This window comes from Heliangelus exortis, chromosome 10 (genome assembly GCF_036169615.1).
Source record: "Heliangelus exortis chromosome 10, bHelExo1.hap1, whole genome shotgun sequence".
Classification (NCBI taxonomy): domain Eukaryota; kingdom Metazoa; phylum Chordata; class Aves; order Apodiformes; family Trochilidae; genus Heliangelus; species Heliangelus exortis.
The window spans coordinates 1,006,775-1,025,266 of record NC_092431.1 but is presented as its reverse complement, the minus strand read 5'-3'; the positions used below and the strand labels follow the sequence as shown (position 1 = coordinate 1,025,266).

At 46.6% G+C, this 18,492-nt stretch overlaps 1 protein-coding gene across 4 annotated transcripts in view; it reads left to right on the top strand.

Annotated features, from left to right (window-relative positions):
- The window catches only part of EXOC6B (exocyst complex component 6B), a 244,157-nt gene that overhangs the window by 152,753 nt on the left and 72,912 nt on the right, over positions 1–18,492 (top strand). Inside the window, exons 13-19 of one of the 4 annotated variants that reach the window (XM_071753121.1) lie at positions 26–123; positions 1,196–1,301; positions 2,443–2,549; positions 6,274–6,385; positions 8,138–8,272; positions 8,997–9,176; positions 14,308–14,337. In XM_071753121.1, the coding sequence (XP_071609222.1) occupies positions 26–123; positions 1,196–1,301; positions 2,443–2,549; positions 6,274–6,385; positions 8,138–8,272; positions 8,997–9,176; positions 14,308–14,337 (768 nt within the window). Of the gene's footprint in view, positions 1–25; positions 124–1,195; positions 1,302–2,439; positions 2,550–6,273; positions 6,386–8,137; positions 8,273–8,996; positions 9,177–14,307; positions 14,338–18,492 lie in introns of all 4 variants that reach the window. The other 3 variants (XM_071753120.1, XM_071753125.1, XM_071753124.1) reach the window with 3 other exon arrangements.

The window sequence follows — 18,492 nt, the reverse complement described above, 5'->3', positions numbered from 1 at the left end:
CCTCTTGGTGACTTCTTGCCTGCAGGGATATGGCTTCCCAGTGAACCAGCTCTTTGACATGCTCCTGGAGATCCAAGACCAGTACAGTGAGACCCTGCTGAAGAAATGGTCAGGAGTTTTCAGGTAAGAAGCTCCTCACACAAACCCATGAGATGTACCTTAAAGAGAAGGTTTGGCCCATAATTTTTTTTTCTTGAGAAATTAGTAACAAGCTCATATTTACATTTCTGGCACCAGTAAGCTTTAGACCTGGGCTCTCCTTGGGCCAGGGAGCCAATTTAAATATAAATATATATTAAATATAGTTGTGAGGATTCTGCATGCAGAGAGATCTGTGCAATACATTGATGTAGAGCAGAGGTTTTGTGTCCCAGAGAGAGAAGATTCACAGAATCACAGAATGTCAGGTTGGAAAGGACCTCAAGGATCATCTGGTCCAACTCTTCTAATATTATTGTTTATCTGAGATGTCCCAGCACCCCTTTGAGCTGAGACTTCAAACTTTCCCAGGTGGGGGGAATCCACCACTTCCCCTGGGAGACCATTCCAGTGTCTGACTGTCCTCAGGGTGAAAAATTCTCCTCTTGTGTTGTGGTTTCATTATGAAGCTCACACTGATAGTTGAGGGAAGGATGAAAAACATGATGTTACCAAGCCACGTGTGTCTCAGGACACTGGTGACCTGTCCCACATCCCTCAGCTGAAGGTTTTTCCACAGGCAGGGCATGGAGCATCCTCCAGGCTCCCATGCTGTGCTCTGGAGCCACCAGCTCATCCTTTGGTGGTCCTCCAGGACATCTTTGGGGGGTTGAGGTGTCTGAGAGCATGGGGCATTGGGAAGAGGCTCTGAAGGACTGTCAGACCCCCAGAATTCAGCATTTATCTTTCTTGAGGCAAGGAGGACTCACGATCCCTTGGGCTTTGCCCGGGGCTGCTGCTGAAGCTTGAGGCTGGACTAAACCCACTGCTAAGCTCTGGCTGAGGGCAGGGAGCTGGGAGAAACCACAGAGTCAGGCTGCAGCAAAGATGATTTTAACAGTCACAAAGGTGGGGAGAAATTTAGGCCCATGGGAGCAGGTCTGAGGCTGGCACCAACTCTTTAAAGGCTTCCCAACCCAGCAGTAAATCTGCAAAGCTGGGGCTGGTCTGTTGTCACCGAGCTGCCTTGCAAAGTTCTTTTCTTTTCTTTTCGTAGAAATATACTTGATTCAGACAACTACAGCCCTATCCCAGTGACAAATGAAGAAGTCTATAAGAAAATCGTTGGGCAGTTTCCATTCCAGGACCCAGAACTTGAAAAGGTAAAACTGAAACAGGGGATGTGGCACGGTGTGTCTGCTGGGGGGCAAGAAAAACGTTGGTGACATTGAGAGCTGCAAGGGAAGGCCTGAAGAAAACCCAACCCAAGCCCAAAACCTCGAACCAAATAAACACCACCACCAAAAATATAATAATACCAGGGAAAAGAACAAACAGACTTCCCAGGCAAAGCATTTCTCCTGGCAGCACCTCCTTGATTTTGTTTTCAACTCAGTGTGCAGTCACAGCTGGATGGTTCTTGCAGTAGACAAGAGCCTAGAAAATATCTGCTTCCATTGGTGTTTTATTCCCATTTTATGGACCGTGTTATAGACTTTTATTTGTGTTTTGGTTTTGGTTTTTTTTTTGGTAAAAAAAACCAACCAACCAAAAAAAAGGCCCAAATAAGTGGTATATCTTGGCTTTTGAAGTGTGTGCTTGCAAAACCAAAGTGTAGCCAAATTTGACCTAACCAGTGTCCCTTAAAAGCCTCCTTGGCCTTCTGCTCCACATCTGGCAGCCAGTGAGCTCCAAGCCTGGTGAGCTTAATTAGGCCTGGGAAGGTTTTTGAGTCCAAGTCAAGTGTTTAGATTTCAGAAAGTTCATGTCCTTCCCCCCAGAATCACATCATGGGGTCCAGCACCTTGCTTTCACCCTGCGTGTGCTGTGGGCTAAAAGCTGGTTGGAAAAATCTGGTGTAGGACATCTGTTTCCTTTTGGCTTTTGGTCTTCAACTGTGGGAGGTGACCAAGCAAAACACCTTGTGCATGGTGGGAGACACAAGTCCAGGAGTTCTCCAAGGCTTTTTTTGGTTTTTTTTTCATATGAATGAGGGTTTGGTGAGAGGGACTGAGGGTCCCGTTGTGCTGCCTGCTCCCTCCTAGCTACAAGTCTCCTGCCAGCCCCTTTCAGACTCCAAATCCCTTATGCACCCACGTGCCATTTGTAAGTGATTATCTGGTCTTTTACTTGGCTGAAATGTTTATATAATATACAATAAATGCTGGCTTGTTGCTTCATTGCTGGACTCCTGCTAAATACTCAAATTAATTTGACTGCTTGGAACATATTGCTGGAAAGCAGTCATCACTCCTGTTAAATATCTGCTCTTCCACTGGAATTCTCTCCTGTATTTTACAGCAGCCGTTTCCAAAGAAGTTCCCCTTTTCTGAGTTTGTGCCTAAAGTTTACAATCAGATTAAGGAATTCATCTATGCCTGTCTGAAGTTTTCAGAAGACCTTCATCTGAGGTAGGGGATGAGTGTGCTCATACTTGTGATGGGGAGGTTTTGTCTCAGTGGGATTAAAATATGAATTTGTGTCATAGGACCATGGACTGGTTTGGGTTGGAAAGGGTCACCTAGTTCTAACCCCCTCTACATGCTCAGGGACCCCTCCCACCAGCCCAGGGTGCTCCAAGCCCCATCCAACCTTCAACACTGCCAGGGATGGGGCAGCCACAGCTTCTGGGGGCACCCTGAGCCCCTCACCCCAAAGAATTTTTTCTTCACTGCTGGTTTTGCCTCTGTGTGTGTGTGATTGGAAGATGACAATCTCATCCAGAAACTGCAGGCCAGTGCTTGCTTTTTGCACCCAAAAATGTCTTCAGCTGGGTGGAGGTACATAGATGCATAATGTGGTTTTTTTTTCTTGAAGGAGGAATCCGTCTCCTGTACCAGGGAGAGGTTGGACTGTGGGGGGGACTTCACCTCCCTTGGTGGTTTCATATCCTGCCCATGGACATTGGGTGTTGCCCCTGTGCTAATGTGGAGCATTCTGGGGACTCACCAGATGTTTCAGTGCCTACACAAAGCTCTTCAGGGTTTTAATTCCTCTGTCTTTGTGAGCGGGATGGTAACTGGGGGAGCTACTTTCTTCCCATCATCTCCTAGAGGACGTGGCAGCTCGTTGGCTGCTGTGGAAGCCCAGGACATTTCTCACCCTGCCTTTAATCTCCCCCTTTCACTGGTGGCAGGTTCTCCTCTTTGGTGGCTCCCAGGGCTCTTAACCCGGGGGTCACCATTAAGCAGCTCGGGTTCTGCAGCCGGCGGAATGGTCCGAGTTCACACGGATGCTGGTTTCACCCAACCCCTCCGTTGGCACTTCCCTCCCCAGTTTTGTGCTCCTCACCATTATGGAGGTGATTGGGTTTGGCAGGGAAGGGAAGAAAAGCATCCCCTTGGGTCCCTCCTCAGGGGTCCCCCCGGACACGTTATTAAAATTCCTTTCGACATTGGCTTTTCCAGCCCTTTTTGAGGAGCTGGGGGAAGGGAGCCCGGCTCTTGGCTTTTCTAGCCAAACATTTGGAATATTTCTGTGAAAACCCCTGTTGACACTTTCTTCATTTCACCCTGACAGCTTGAATTAGGTTTTATTAGGAAGCTTGGCTACAAAGCCGCCAGCAAGTTTTCTTTCTCTTCTCTTTCTTTTGCTTCTTTGGTTGTCATTTTCCTTGCACCCTGGAGTGATTGGGGTCAGCCCGTCAGTCAGGGGAGGCCTGAAGGTCATGGCTACTGCTATGGGATCTGGGACATCAGCTGTCATTAACCCAGACAGGTCGCTTAAATACTCTGCAGTCTGTTCCTGAGGAGCAGAGCCCGTGGCAGAAAATTGTATTTTATTTTTTTCCCCCCTAATTATTAATATTTTTTTTTTAAAAACGGTTTCTTGTATTTGTTGGATGAGAGCTTTCTCCTTTCTGCTGATACCTTTGTGCTTTTCAAGCACTGGGAGAGTTTGGAGCTTTGTGTGCGTTTATAGGGGTTGGGATTTTTACTTTATATATATTTTTTCCTTTATTTTTTTTCTCTTGGTTTGACTCTATTAATTCTATCAGGAGAAAGAAAACCTGCTTTATATTTTCAGCAGTTCTGCCTTTGTTAAAAAGTCTGTGTTTCAGCTCATTGAGGAGAGAACTTTAAAAGTAGCCTCTTGCTAGAAGGCTTCTGCCAGCTCCAGTGGAATTTCCCATCTGAAAGATAGGGAATATCTTTGGAAAACAGTGGGTGGAAAGATGAGATGTCAGCTCTAATCTACCAGGACTTAGGTTGTTTGGGTTTGGACTTTTTTTTTCAGACAAAGCACCAATCCTAAAAGCACCTGGGATATAATTTTTTTTCAAGCACTGAAAACAGTAGTACATAAAATAATTAAAATAATATAAAATAAAAAAACAGAGGCTAGGAGACCTCCATTGGGTTGGACCTTTGAAAGCCCAGTTTAGGGGAGAGGAGATAAATGTGGGGTTTTGACAGCTCATGGTATTGGTTCTGTGTTTCTGCTGCTCTGTGGTTGCAGACCAAGCCCAGTAAGGATTTGGTAGATCATCAGAGATGCATGGGAAGCAGAGCACAAGAAAGATCCTTAATTTGAAGGTTTTGGTCTCCTCTGGCATCCTGAGAACAGAGATCTGACCTTTCTGTCCAGCCAAGACCCAACCTCATGCAGCTGACTGGTACCATTACTCTTTGCTAACTGGGTCCTCTGGTCTGGGCTGTTGGTGTGAGCTCCTGCTCGGTTCATCATTCCAGGTGTCTAATGTCCATCCCTCCACTTAACCTCTTCTGTTGAACCCAGGAAGATTTGGGACATCTCAGTCCAGTGCCTGGTCAGATCTTGATCTTTTTTTTTCCCAAGGAATGTTCCCATTTTCTTTTTTCCTTGCTCAGTGCGTGGACCTCATGGGAGATGTCACAGATCCTTCTGCTCTGGTGGGACCCAACTGCAAGGGTTACCAGGCTGCTTGACCCAACCAAACCAGGGTTTGGTTCAGTGCATCTGCTCTAACATTAAACAGATAAAAATTTAGGAGGTGGGAGCTGGACAGGGGCTGACAAGACCCATCCCCACATCACCAGGTACCCCAACAGCAGCACCCCAACATCCCCTGCCTTGCAGGCTGGCCTTGGGGTAGCTGCAAGGTTCCCTTTTTGCTTCTCATGTCAATCCCTGCTTTGTAATCTGGCCCATTTGTCAGGTAAAACAGGAGAAGGAGCAAAAGGTCAGGGGCTTGATTTACCCAGAGCCTTAAAGTTATTAATTCTTCACAGCTTTCCAGTTGGAAATTCCCTCTTGCCCTCAGCTGCCTGTCACTGAGCTGCCAGAGGGAAAGCCCCGTGGTGTCAGGGCTAATGCAGGGCCAATGACAGATCAAAGGAGCCTGTGTCAGGGTGGGTTTCCAAAACCCCCTTCAGAAAGGAGAGGTTGCACCTTGCTGGTGTCAGCGTTGGAGGGGCAGCAGCATTTCAGCAGAAAATCCAAACCCCCAAACTCCTGCAGTGCTGCAGTTAGAATCAGGGATTCAGTCCATTCGTCATGGAATTGTTTTGGTTGGAAAAGACCCTTCAGATCACCCAGACCAACCATTAACCTGAAACAGCCAGAGCCACCACTGACCCACATCCTTCAGCACCACATCTCCGTGGCTTTGAAACCCCTCCAGGGATGGTGACCCCACCACTGCCCTTGACAACCCTTTTGGAGAAGAAACTCTTCCTACTGCCCAGTCTTGCAACCATCTGGCAAAGGGCACAAAATATGTTGGAAGAGCCTCAAGTCTGATTCAGTTAAAAAAACCCCAAAAAACCCCCAAACCATGAGAAGGTTGAGGGGGGTATTTTGGGAGGGTTGAGTTGTTTTGTGTCCCCATTGTGGCTCTTTGATCCTTTTCCCTGAATGCACCAAAACATCCAACTCATGCAGCTTTTACCCATACTGGACCTACTGCTTGAAGAGGAAAAGCTCAGAAACATTGGCTTAACACCCATTAGTCCCCCTTCCTTACCAGCACATGCACAAAAATTGCCTAAATTATTGGTATTTTGGTGTATATTAGTGTGTCAGCACCTCTCTGGTGCACGGATGGTCGTGCAGAAGATAGAAGAGTCTTGGGAAGGAGGCTGGCTGATGAAGGCTCCAGGTGACTTTCTTTTCATGGAGCATTTTGCAGATCACTCTTTAAATTCTGCTTTTCAGCTCCACTGAAGTCGATGACATGATCAGAAAATCAACAAATCTGCTGCTGACCCGAACACTGAGCAACTGCTTACAGAATGTCATCAAGAGGAAAAACGTTGGGCTGACTGAGGTAGGAGGTGGCTCTGAGGAGATCCATGGCCAGGGCAGGGCAAGAGAAAAGGGTTTGATCCCTTGGAGCTTTTTATAGCTCGTTTGGAATTGGTTTGGGAGGATTATTATGAAAGATTTGGTTGGAAACCAATGATGGGGCCACGCAGTGTTGAGGTACCAAGAGACATTTTATATTGTAGGGAAAAGGGAACTTTTTTTGCTGTTAGCATTGCCCCTCTTTTGAATTGGTGGAGCATTTTAAATATATATATATATATAAACACACACTATTATGTAAATACCCCATGGAAAGGAGTTTTGGAGAATTTAATGCATTTACAGGGCTATGTATTTACACCTGATGCTTCCTCAGCCCTTTATCTCAAAGTCTGGAATCTCTTTGCTCCCCGGGGGTAAATTCCTTATCCCTCCCAAGGCTCCCTCTGCAAAGAGGAATGCAACACTATCCACCCCCCAAATGATCTTTTTTTTTCTTTTTTTTTTTTTTTTTTTTTTTTCTGGCTACTGCTGTTACAAACTGTTCCCACAGTGTGATGGAGTGTAGGGAGGACAAACAGTGTGTGACAGTCCCCTCAGCACCTTCTGCACAGTTTAGTTGGTGTAGCTGTTTCTTTGTGGCTTCCCTGTTGAGTGAAGGTGATGCTTTGCTTTGGGCTAAGAGCAGCTTCTTATTTGAGGCTGCAGAGGATTTTTGCAAGAAATGTATACATAGCACAACTTAAATTCAAACTAAAGGTGTGGGATGTCCAGGGAGTGGTGTTCATCTCTGGATCTTTTCTCCTATTTTCACCCTTTTGTTCCTTACCTCTTACCAAGGTACAGTGAAGAATTTCTTCCTAAGATCTCATCTCAGTCTCCCCTCTTTCAGCTTGAAGCTCTTCCCCCTTGTCCCATCACTCCAAGTCCCTCCCCAGATTTCCAGCAGCCCCTTCAGGCACTGGAAGGTTCTCTAAGTTCTCCCTGGATCCTTCCCTTTTCCAGGCTGAACAATCCCAACTCCCAGCCTGTCTCCATAGGAGAGGTTTTGTTGTGGCTTATATCTTTTGGGTAAAAAGTTACCTGCTTCAGGAATTAGTGCTGCATCCAGGTCACTGGTCCTAAAGTGGAATCCTGGGTTGGTTTGCTCTGGGTTCTCCACGTTTGTGTTGGGTGACTTCACCAAGAGGCTTTTACTCTGCAGCTGCCTGAAATTGTGCCATGAGAAGGCAGCATGAAGAGAATTGCAGATAATGGTGGGTATGATAACCAAGGAGATACCAGGATGGGATCTGCTCCTCACCCATACCACCCCCTGAAAAGCAAAACCTTGTCCCTTCTTCCTGCGAGGCTGTTGGATGATGTTGTTTGGTGTCACTCAAGATAAAAGTTGTTTAGGGTCCATTAGCAGACAGAATACTTGTGATTTGACATGGCCCTTTTTTTTTTTTTTTTTTTAAGCCTGTTGTATTTGAGCTATGCTGGAATGAGCCCTGACTGACAGCTGAATATAGGAAAGTCATTAAAAAAAAAATAAGCTTTTGTGGTATTACTGGCTGTCATGGGAAATGCTTCCCCCCCAAAAAAAGTTATTTTTTATTTAAGTTTCTGATGTTGTTGAAGGAGGGGGAGCCTTTGAGCATGTAGCAAAGCTTAGTGTGTTTGTACAGCGTCAGCTTTTCATGCCAGAAGTTCTTCTAAATTGGCATCCTCTAACCTGGCACGTCCCTGGCTTCAGGAGCACAATGGCTGAACACCCTTTTTGCCTCTGCAGCTCGTCCAGATTATTATAAATACGACCCATCTGGAGAAATCCTGCAAGTTCCTTGAGGAATTCATCACCAATATCACCAATGTGCTTCCAGAAACTGTCCACACCACAAAACTCTACGGGACCACGACCTTCAAGGTGAGGATGCTGGTAAATCCACCTCCAGGGACTTGCTGGTTGGTTGGAGAACACTGGATCTCAAGGTGTGGGTGTAGGTGTGGAGAGCTGAGCTGAAAGGTCACCTTGTCATAACTCTGGAAGCTTAAGCCATCAGACAAGCTTTTTGGGTTTGTCCCATTACTTCTGTTGAGTTTGTGAGCATCTGTAGCTCTAACCCATCCTCTGTCCCACATTGGATTGGGCCTCCTGGTCCCCAGGTTGCATGAGAGGCAGACACCAGCTTAATGGTGGAAATGGTTTCAGGTTGTGCCAGGGGAGGTGTAGTTTGGATACTGGAAGAAGCTTCTTCACTGGAAAGGTGAAACACTGGAAGAGGCTGCCTGGGGAGGTGGTTGCATCACCATCCCTGGAGGTGTTTAAAGCCACGTAGAGTGGTGCTGAGGGACATGGTTTAGCAGCAGACTTGGTAGAGTTGGGTTGGTGGTTGGTAGAGTTAGGTGGTGGTTGGACTCAAATCTTAAAGGTCTTTTCCAACCAGAATGATTCTGAATCATGCTCAGCACTGACCTGGTGGCACATGTCCCCCCAGTCTGACCTAACCTGAGGCTGCAGCAGTTGTGTAGTTGCCTACAGCCCCTTTGTCTTGTGCTTAGAGCTAAAGTTTGGGTCAGTCTCACATCCTCTTACCTGAGCAGACCTGTGGTGTGGAATCTCCATCCCATGCAACGTGCTCATGTTTCAGGACGCCCGCCATGCTGCTGAGGAGGAGATTTACACCAACCTGAACCAGAAGATAGACCAGTTCTTGCAGCTGGCAGACTATGACTGGATGGCCATGGAGCCAGGCAGCAGGGCCAGTGACTACCTGGTGGATCTCATTGGCTTCCTACGCAGCACCTTTGCCGTCTTCACCCACCTCCCGGTGAGCCACCTCCACCCAGTTCCTTTCTTTTTCTTTTTTTTTGGTCTGGGGAGCAGACACATGGACATCTGATGGTGCTGTTGAACTTAATGGTTGCTCAATGGTTTATTGGATGTGTTGGAAATGAGGCCTTGGACTGTCAAGTGTTGTGAAATTGTCTATTTGTAGAGCAAGGTGTTTCATGTGTTACCAGAAGTTGGGCTCCAGTGAGAGTCTCCTTGAGTATTTCCAAGTCTCCTTCTCCATGAACAGGGGAAACATCACAGTCTGCCATGTAGAAGCAGGTTCATAATTCTGTCAGGCTTTCAGCTTGATGTGCATTCAGGTTTTTTCCCAAGAGATCCCAGTCTAAGGGTGTCCATTGCTTGAACAGCAGATACATTTCCAAATGTTTGTCAAGCCTCTGGATCCCTCACATCAAAATGTTGCTCCCTTGGAAGGTATGGTTATTTGCTCTCTAAAATCTGCCTCTGTTTGTCACAGAATCACAGGATTAGGTTTTTATTGCTATGAAAAGATGTGTTTTAGGTGTTTATTTACCACTGGCTGAGTAGTGTCTCATTCAATAGGAAAAATAAAATCTTCAGGGAGTTTTATTTTTGCTCAAACAGGTTTTTTCCCCCCCCTTTAAATAAGTTTTGTTCTGATCTGTAGGGATGTATACTTCAGAGTATCTTCCATCAGTAGGTATTCAGAAACAGCAAGTCCCCTGAACACTGTATTTGTCCTAAAAGCTCTTTCAGATCTTTCTTCTTTCCTGGACTGTTAATTTATTTTGTTGTTAGTGGGTCTTTCCCAGGGTCTTTCCCCAGCCCGGATACAACCTGAAGAGGTGGCTCCTGCACCATGAGAGTTGCCTTCACTCTTCTGCTTTCTGTCACTGTGGTTGCTCCCCTGGAAGGTTGGTGAAGCCCTCTAGAGCTGGTTTAGGAGGTCTTAGAGCCCCCAAACCATGCAGCTTTCTGGCTGGCTCCTGTCTTTGGTCTTCTCCATGGTGGCAGGAAGATTGATGGATGGAGGAGTGGAAATGAGGACTGATCTGCTGTGGCTTTCCTGGTTCTCTCTACCTTTCTTGGCTCTGTTTTCACTTCTAAATAAAGTGTTGCCTCCTGTGCAGAGAGCTCAGAAGGGCTTTTTCCCATCTTCTTCTTCAGGCCAAGATGTCCCCAGTGCTGGCAGCCCTGAGGGGTGGCCATGCAAGCAGGCACGGAGCCCTCCTGGCATCCAGAGGTGCTTGGAGGGGGCTGGATTCCTCAACTGCTGGATTTCTCCTTAAAAAAGGAGATGTGGCTCCACAGGGATGGGTTATCACCTGGGGACCACTCCCAGAAATCATACTGGGAGTACTTACGTGAGCAAGTAATAGAATTTGACAGGGAGAATTGTCTCAGCACCAGAGCATGAAGCAGGGGAGATGAGAATGGGGAGAGATGCCTGCCATGATTTATGAGATGGACCTGGAGCCATTTATCTTCCTTAAATATTAATGTTACCTTTTGAAATTAATGTTTTAGAGACTGGGAGGGCAGCTGACTGGTCTGCAGAGATGGAAGCAGCTTTTTTGTCTCCCAGCACTGGCTTGGGCAGCTGAGGAAAGAAGGCTGTCTGCAGTTTGCCATGGTGGAGGTGCCAGCTAACGTGACAGTGCTGCTCATCCAGCAGGACTCAAAGCACTGCATGGCCCTGCTCCTCCCCACAGCCTTTGAGATGGGGCAGGCAAACCCATCCTCTGCTCCAGTCTGGTTTGTGAAGCTGCTGATCTGGTTAAGAGGTTTGTAGGAGTCATAGGTCTGGGGTTTTTTTAGATGTCTTGGAGTCCCTTCCTTTAGAGGAGCACTGGGAGGATGCTGGCATTGAGCATTGGGGATGGGTCCCTGGTTGGCAAGACATAAAAAAAAGCAGGGTACATCAAAAAGGCACCCAGCTCCTTTGGGGTTTTTTATTCCCATGGGGCTCAAGGACTGTTTTTTCAGTGGCTTATTTAGAAAAACACAGGATCTCTAAAGGAAATGGAGGAGCTCACATCTGGCCAAAGCAATGCAGAAAAAAATGATGGTGTTTGTGAAAGCACCAGAAATGGGGTTGATTTGGGAAAAGAGAGGGTGAGAGGGGTTTGAGAGGGAAAGGCACTACCTCCAAAAATGGTGATTTGGAAGTAAAAGAGAATATTATTGGCTTGCTCATGGCAAGGTTGAACTGTTTGTGTACTCCTGGGCCAGATCCATCCCAGAACAGTAGCACCACAGCACTAGGAGCTAAGAGGAGCTGCTGTCCTGCTGGAAATGAGCTTGTGACCTGGCCCAGCTATAAAATAGAGGTTTTCTGCACATCCAGTAGCTCACAAAGAAAAGGAGGTGATTTTGCACCATCCTTGGAGCATCTTCTCATTCCTAGAAGTTGACTCTGGGCAACACCATCCCTTCCTGTTCTCCTGTCCATTCTTGGACTGGAAATGGCTGGGTTTGGTAGTTTTGTATCTTTGTGTTGAATTTACATGAATTAAAAAAAAAAGTGAAAAGCATTCTCCCAGTATCTGAATTTGCAGAAGTTGTTTCAGGAGAGAGGCAGTATCAGGAGATGACTAAGTGGCAGGAATGAGCTACTCACCTGCCTCTTGTCACGACAGTAATTACACCCAGAAAAAAACCTTTCACCTGCTGATCAAAGCAACTCAGCCTGGGCATGTCAGTGGTTACCATGCTAAAATTACACCAACAAAAAGTGCTGTCCTGTAATAGAATGGAGCCAGAAGTCCTGAGCCTGCAAAAATGCAGGCGGCTCCTTAACTTGATGGGTGTGAGTAATCCCATTGTCTTGGACAGGGCTGCTCATCTGCAGGAAACTTTCCTGGGGTCAAGGCTCCAGCTGGCCTCCAGGCAGCTCAAGTGGCCTTGAAGGGTCTGGTTGACCCAAGTCAACGATTTGGAGAGGGGGTGGTGGAGAGCAGAGATGCTGAGAGAGCTAAAACGTGACTCCCAGCCAAGATTTGGGCTTTTGTGCTTCTCTTTTTGGATACCTCAGGCTGAATTTTTCCTGGGTGAATCCCAGAAGGGTTTGAAGTTGGAAGGAAGGAACCTCTGGAGGTCATAGGCATGGTTGGGGTTGGAAGGGACCTTTAAAGCTCATTGAATCCACCCCCCATGCAGTGAGTAGGGATGGCTCCAACTAGATCAGGTTGCTCAGATCCCCATCCAGTCTGACCTGGAATGTTTCCAGGGATGGGGCATCTCCCACCTCTGGGCATCAGGTCATCTGCTCCAACCAGCAGGGAAAATATCCCAGAGCAAAGTCCTGGCTGGTGGAGTGGCATAAGGAATCTTCACATTCTTTAGCATTCCAGCAGGAATTGCAATCCCTAATTTTTCCTTTAGAGCCTCAAAGTAGCCACTGTGGGAGATGATGGAAACCACTTGGTGTTAGGAGTCCGTTTGCCTTTTCCAGCTTTGGTTTGGTTGCCTGGGCTGGGGAGGGAAAGTTCAGGGTGAAGTTAATTGGGTTTTGGTGCCCACCAGTGCTGGGTGAAATCTTCGTGGTGGTTTAGAGCTGCAATTCAAAAATGCTCCACTAAGTGCCCAAAAATGTCTCAAAGCAAATAACACACTGGTGGAAATCAAAGCAGGATTAACATTTGGCTTCAAGGCTGCCTTCTTCTTGCCTTAACCAGGGAGAGTTGGTTTCTGCTGCTGCTGAGCTTGGGGCTCCTTTAAAAGAAAATATATATATATTTTTTTTTTTAAATGAAAAAAAATACTTGAGGGAAAAAAATATTTTAGGAAAAAAAAAAAAAAAGGTGGTTTCTGGTTTTCAGCAAGTAAAGGGCCATGGCCTCAAAAAAAAAAAAAAAAAAAAAAAAAAATTACCATTTCCAGCATGATACTTTTAAAAGAATGACTGAAAAAGCCTTTTGTCTTTGATGGCTGATTGTTGTTTTTATTTCTTGTTAGACAAGTTAATGTAAATGGCATTGACAGGGCTACTCCAAACACACTGATTTGTTGACATTAAGCTGCTGGGAGATGGAGGGTTGTGTCAACACCTCCAGTGAACTGTCAGGTTAACAAAGCAAGGATGTTTGCTTGGGGGAGGGGAGCAGAGCTGGGAGAAGAAGGGGAGGGGGGGTTGTTTTGTTTTTTTTTTAGGTTTCCTTTAATCCTCTGTTAGTCTTGTATCTTGATAACCTCCTTTGGAAGGTAATCAGGGCAGGTCAAGAGGTGATGCTGACCCGGGAAGGGGAAGCAATCTTTCAGCGATCCAACAAACTCCAACCTCTGCCAGCCTGAGCTGTTCAGTGTGAACTCTCTGCAGAGGGGGTTTGAGGTTATTCTGGTTTTTTTTTTTTTTCCTTTTGTGCTTATTTTTGCCAGATGGCAGGCACAGATTTCAGCTGGAGCTGTGTGAAGGCTGCAGTGTTTTTGCCTTCTTCACCATATTACCATCTCTTCCCTGTGGCAAATAAATACACCAGCCACGGCAGCTCTTGCTTTGGTAGGAAGAGTTTTGGAAGTGTTTGTTTTCTTCTTGAAGAGAATGATCACCTTTTTGTTTTTATTTAAAAAGCTGGATCCCTCTGTAATGTTTTAAAAGGCACTGTGCACAGCACTCAGATGCCTTGAACTTTGTACCAACCACAGCCTGGACCACGCTGGGAGGGACCCAAGTGGAAAATAACTCTGATGGAAACACCATATGAGCACTGAGGACACCTTCTTTAGTTTTACACAAGTCCTGGCTGTGCTGAGATAATGTCCCCTTGCCCTCAGAAGAGCTGAGCAAATTTTGCTTGAGCTGATCCTTTATGCCACTCGTGAGTGTTTTTAACTCCATCACCTCCATCTGAAGGTGAGGAGAGCTGAGGCACGTGGATGTGGACTTGCAGAATGTATTTAACAGCAATAAAACTGTCCTGTGATACTTTGATTTCCTCCTCATCCTCCTTAGACAGGTTCAAGCAGCCCATGTGTTGCTTTTTGAATACTCCGCAAACTGCCAAGCAGCTGGTGCTTTGGTTTTGGAGCCTTGATGGGTGGTGGACACCTCTGGGTGATGACGTCCCTGTACTTCTCTGCCTTTCTCTCTGTTGCTTTCCTCTCTTCTGCCTTTGACTTTCACCTCCCTGTGTTGTCCTCTGTAGGGAAATGTAGATGCCCACTCCACAATGTCGGTGAGTACAGAACCGCGTCCTGCGCGCTCGGGCTGCTCTGCTCACACCTCGGATGTTAGAGGGTGAGTTGAACCAGAAAAGGTCCTGGAGTCTCAGAGGGGAGGAAAAGATAAGATTGAGTAGAAGCTTAAATCACTAAGACCAAAGGAAAGGGTTTCCTTCCAGACAGGTTACCCAGTTGTTGCTTCTAAACCACATCACATTCGACCGCCACGTTTTGTCCCCTGTGCATCCCTAAATGTGTGAGGAATTAGGGAAAATGCCCATTGTTAGGGAAAGCATGATGAGATCTTCCACCTCTGCTTGTAAGAGAAAAGATCCCTGTAAAATTCCTCTCTTTTGTTCAGACTACTGCCCATGGGGATTTCAGCCTGGTGTTTCTCATGCCGTGAGTGCTCCAGCCTGGGGCTTGGCCCACTAAGTGTTTCCTCTGTAGAATAGGTTCTTGAATCATAGAATGGTTTGGGTTGGAAGGGACCTTAAAGATACCTAGTTCCAACCCCCCTGCATGGGCAGGGACATCTTCCACCAGCCCAGGATGCTCCAAGCCCCATCCAGCCTTCAACACTGCCAGGGATGGGGCAGCCACAGCTTCCTGTTCCAGGGTCTCACCACCCTCAAATTAAAAATTTCTTCCTAATGTCCCCTTCTCAAGTTTTAAACCATGAAATCCTTACCCAGAAAATCACCTGGGTTCTTGACATTTCCCCTCACCTCCTTTGGATCAGGGCACTTAGCACAAAGGAAGTGATGGAGACTTTTCAGAACTGCTTTCTGGTTCAACAAACCCCCTCTAATTGTTGTCATTTCTGCTTGTTCCACACATGGGAGGAAAAGCTGTGGCTCTTGCCTGGGTAGATAGCAAACAAAGTGCTCTCGAGCTACCTTGTTTCCTTGATTCCCATGTCTGCAAGCCAGGGCCTTGGCAAGCAAAATGTGTCTTGTTTGGGTTTTTTTTTTTCTGTGGGTGCAGCCTTGCTCAGCACGGTTGTGCGGCGGCTGGTCTGGAGTAGTAGCCTCTACCCAAGCTTCTGCTTTTCTTCCTTTAGCCCCTGCTCTTTGTTTTCATGCTGAGCTGCCCCAGTAGCAGTGACCTTTCACGTTGAGGTTGGGTGCATGTACCCCTTTTTTTTGGAAACTGAGCATAGCTAAGCCTTGAGTGCTTGCAGGCTCTGGGCACCTCGGGGGTTTCAAAGTCAGCAGCAAGGTCTCAAATCAAGGGCAGCTTCTGGAAAGAAGGAGCCTTGTTAAAGCAATTTGAGGCCAGCTTCCATCAAAGCCATAGCTCAGCTGCTGGCAGGGCTGCAGGAGCTGCCTGCACTGCTGGGGAGCAGGCAGGGATGCTTCGGGGTCCATGGGGTTCCTAGGAGGGGTGTTGAATGTCGACCGTCCCTCCATGGTGTCCTTAGGGCTTCCCCTAAGAGAGGCAGATGCAAAACGTGGTGTTGCCTCTGGCTTTTCAAGGCTTCCAAGCATTTAGAAGCCAGATGTATTTATTTCTTTAATTGAATCCAGTGCCTAGACAGCTATGGAGTCAGCTTCCTAGGGAGAGGGGTGCATTAGTTTCATTAAGGTAAATCAATGAAAAGTAATACCTGGAGGTCCCCTGGAAAGGGTCAGGAATGGAGTAATCCCTTTATATGGTGGCACTTTGCTAGCCTGCTCTTAGTTGGTGTTGTTCTTTGACTGCAACAGATTCTAATTTTCCTTTTAATCCCTCTAACTCTCTGTTCTCTAGGTAGCTTGTGTTAATTGGTGGAAATAAATCACTAATCTTGTCTGTCTAAAAGAGATTGAAAGAGAAATCGGATCACACAAACTGGCAGGAGAAAGGAGCAATTGTAATGGGGTTTAAAATGCCTGGTGGGAAGTACTTGGGGCTAATCCTGGAAGGTTCTTGGTGTTGTAGAGCCAGGCACACATGAAAAAAGCAAGTAACCTGGGCTGAAGGCACAGACAAGGCATGAGCAGCACCCATGGTCCTCTCTGGATGGTCCTCAGGGGCTTTCCTTAGTTCTCCAGTGATGGTCTGAGTCTTCTAGGGGATGCTTGGACCAGCTTGCCCGGAAGGTTGGCCCCTAAAACAAGGGTGCTTTGGTGGGGAGAAGATGGTCTGGTGGCCAGAGGTGATGCATGGCAGTGTGGTCCCCTCACTGTCCTCCTCGTTGCCATCTGGTGGCTCTGCATGACCTCTGGGGTCTTCTGAAGTGTCTCTGAAATCCCAAATACTTCCCCGGGTGTGAAGGGGCTGAAACAAGAAGTGATGGTTGCTTTCAAGCAAGGCACTGGAATACCATGGGTTTAGCTCTGTTGGCTGGGGAGAAGGGTGACCTCTGCTTAACCCAGGAGTGGTAGTTACCTCCAGTCTGGGTAAGCCAAGTTATCTGGTAATTACACAGCTTCTCTGCTTTCAGCACTCGGAAAATTAATTGAAGCTAAAATGCCTGGTCCCATAAATCCTTTAAACCAGGGTGTGCACGCTTCCCTAGGTATGGCTCCCCTTTGAGTAGTCACCTTGGCATGTTTGGCGTTGGTTTTGATTTTCCAAACTTGGATTTATCAAGCTGTCTTCTGCTTCCTTTTGCACGCACGTAAGGGCACAAAGAGTCAGATGTGTTGGATGGGGAATCTGGCAGCTGGAAGTCCATCCTCAGCCTAAGGAATCCAAACCTGCCTGCTGCCTCCTACACCAGCATCTACCTCCCAAAGCCTGAACAGAGGTTATGAGTTTTGAACAAATGGGTTTTTTGGGGTTTTTTTCCTCATCAGGCTCAAATTTAAGTGAAACAATAGGACTTTGCAATTTTATGCTTTACCCTTTGCCACCTGAAATCTTGTAAGGTCCTTCTTAAGTTGTGAATGTTCAAAGCAACATCAGTGAACACCACATCTGCTTCTAAAATCCCCAGCTGTCTTCTTTAACCAACTCATGGGATGAGACCCACCTGCCCTAGAGGCTCCTAACCCTCAAGCCCATCGTCTCTTGGGGTTCACATGCAGCAGTCACTTGAATTGAGGTTGCCCAAAGAAGCTCTGGGACTTTGTGCCCATCTGGGTGTGGTTGAATGAAGTGGCTGCCATTAAGGACTCATCTTTTGGTCACCATCACAGGGCTGCCTCCACACAGAGAGATGTTCTCCCTGGATCTTGCAGCCTAGGGTAGATGTAGTAAAGATAATAAAGAGGGCAAGAAAAGCATTTACAGGTGCAGATCCTTATGGATTTCTCTTGATCCCCCTGCTTGTCCTCCCTTGTGTTTCATGAGTGGCAAGAAATAATGGGAGGCCGATGGGTTAATTGAAAAAACCCAGGAATTCCTACAGCTTTCACCATCCATTTTCTTCCTGCTCTCTGGTTTGCAACCAGAACGTCCTGATATTGAAAACAGAGATTTCATGTAAGGTTTAGATTTTGAAAAAAATGTGAAGTGAGCTGAAGTTCCTTACACTGCTCACGTTGGTCACTCAGTAATCTGCTCTGCTTGGGGAAAAAAAAAAAACCAAAACCCAAACCCTCCTGAATTGGGTGGTGATGGCTCACTGAATGGGTGGGTGGTTCTTGAGTTTTGTTTGCTTTGAGCTCATTCTTTTTTTCTTTCCATCCTGTTGCACATCTGGGCTTGCAGTTGTGCCTGGGTTGAGTTTCCAGCAGGATCTTTCCCCTTTTATTTGTAGCATCAGGTTATAAAATGATGCAGCAAGGATGAGGCCACTCAGTTCTCTCTCTTTTCCAGTCTTCCCACTGCCATAAGGGGCTGATGCTTTGCCCTGATAAATCAGCAGAAGGAAGTGTGGCTCTGGCTCTTTGTACGTTAGTGTGGGGGGGAAAAAAATAATATGAAAAAAATATAAATCTGTATTTAATCAACTTTTTGTTTCCAAAATGGCAGCTGCTTTGTATTTAATGGAAAATCAGGCTCTTCCCAATGGAAAGAATGTTATTCCCAAAGCGAATACAAAAGAAAATAAAAGCCACAAAAGAGGAGGATGAAATATGTCATTTATTTCTTTTCCTCTCCGTTTGTTCCAGTCGTGGAGCTCCGATCACGACCGGGCCACGGCTCTGGTTTGTGTCAAGTAACTTGGAAACTCTCAGCCCGTGGACACACGGGGATCAGGAGAGAGCTTTGCTCCACGTGAGGGGGCACAAATAGGA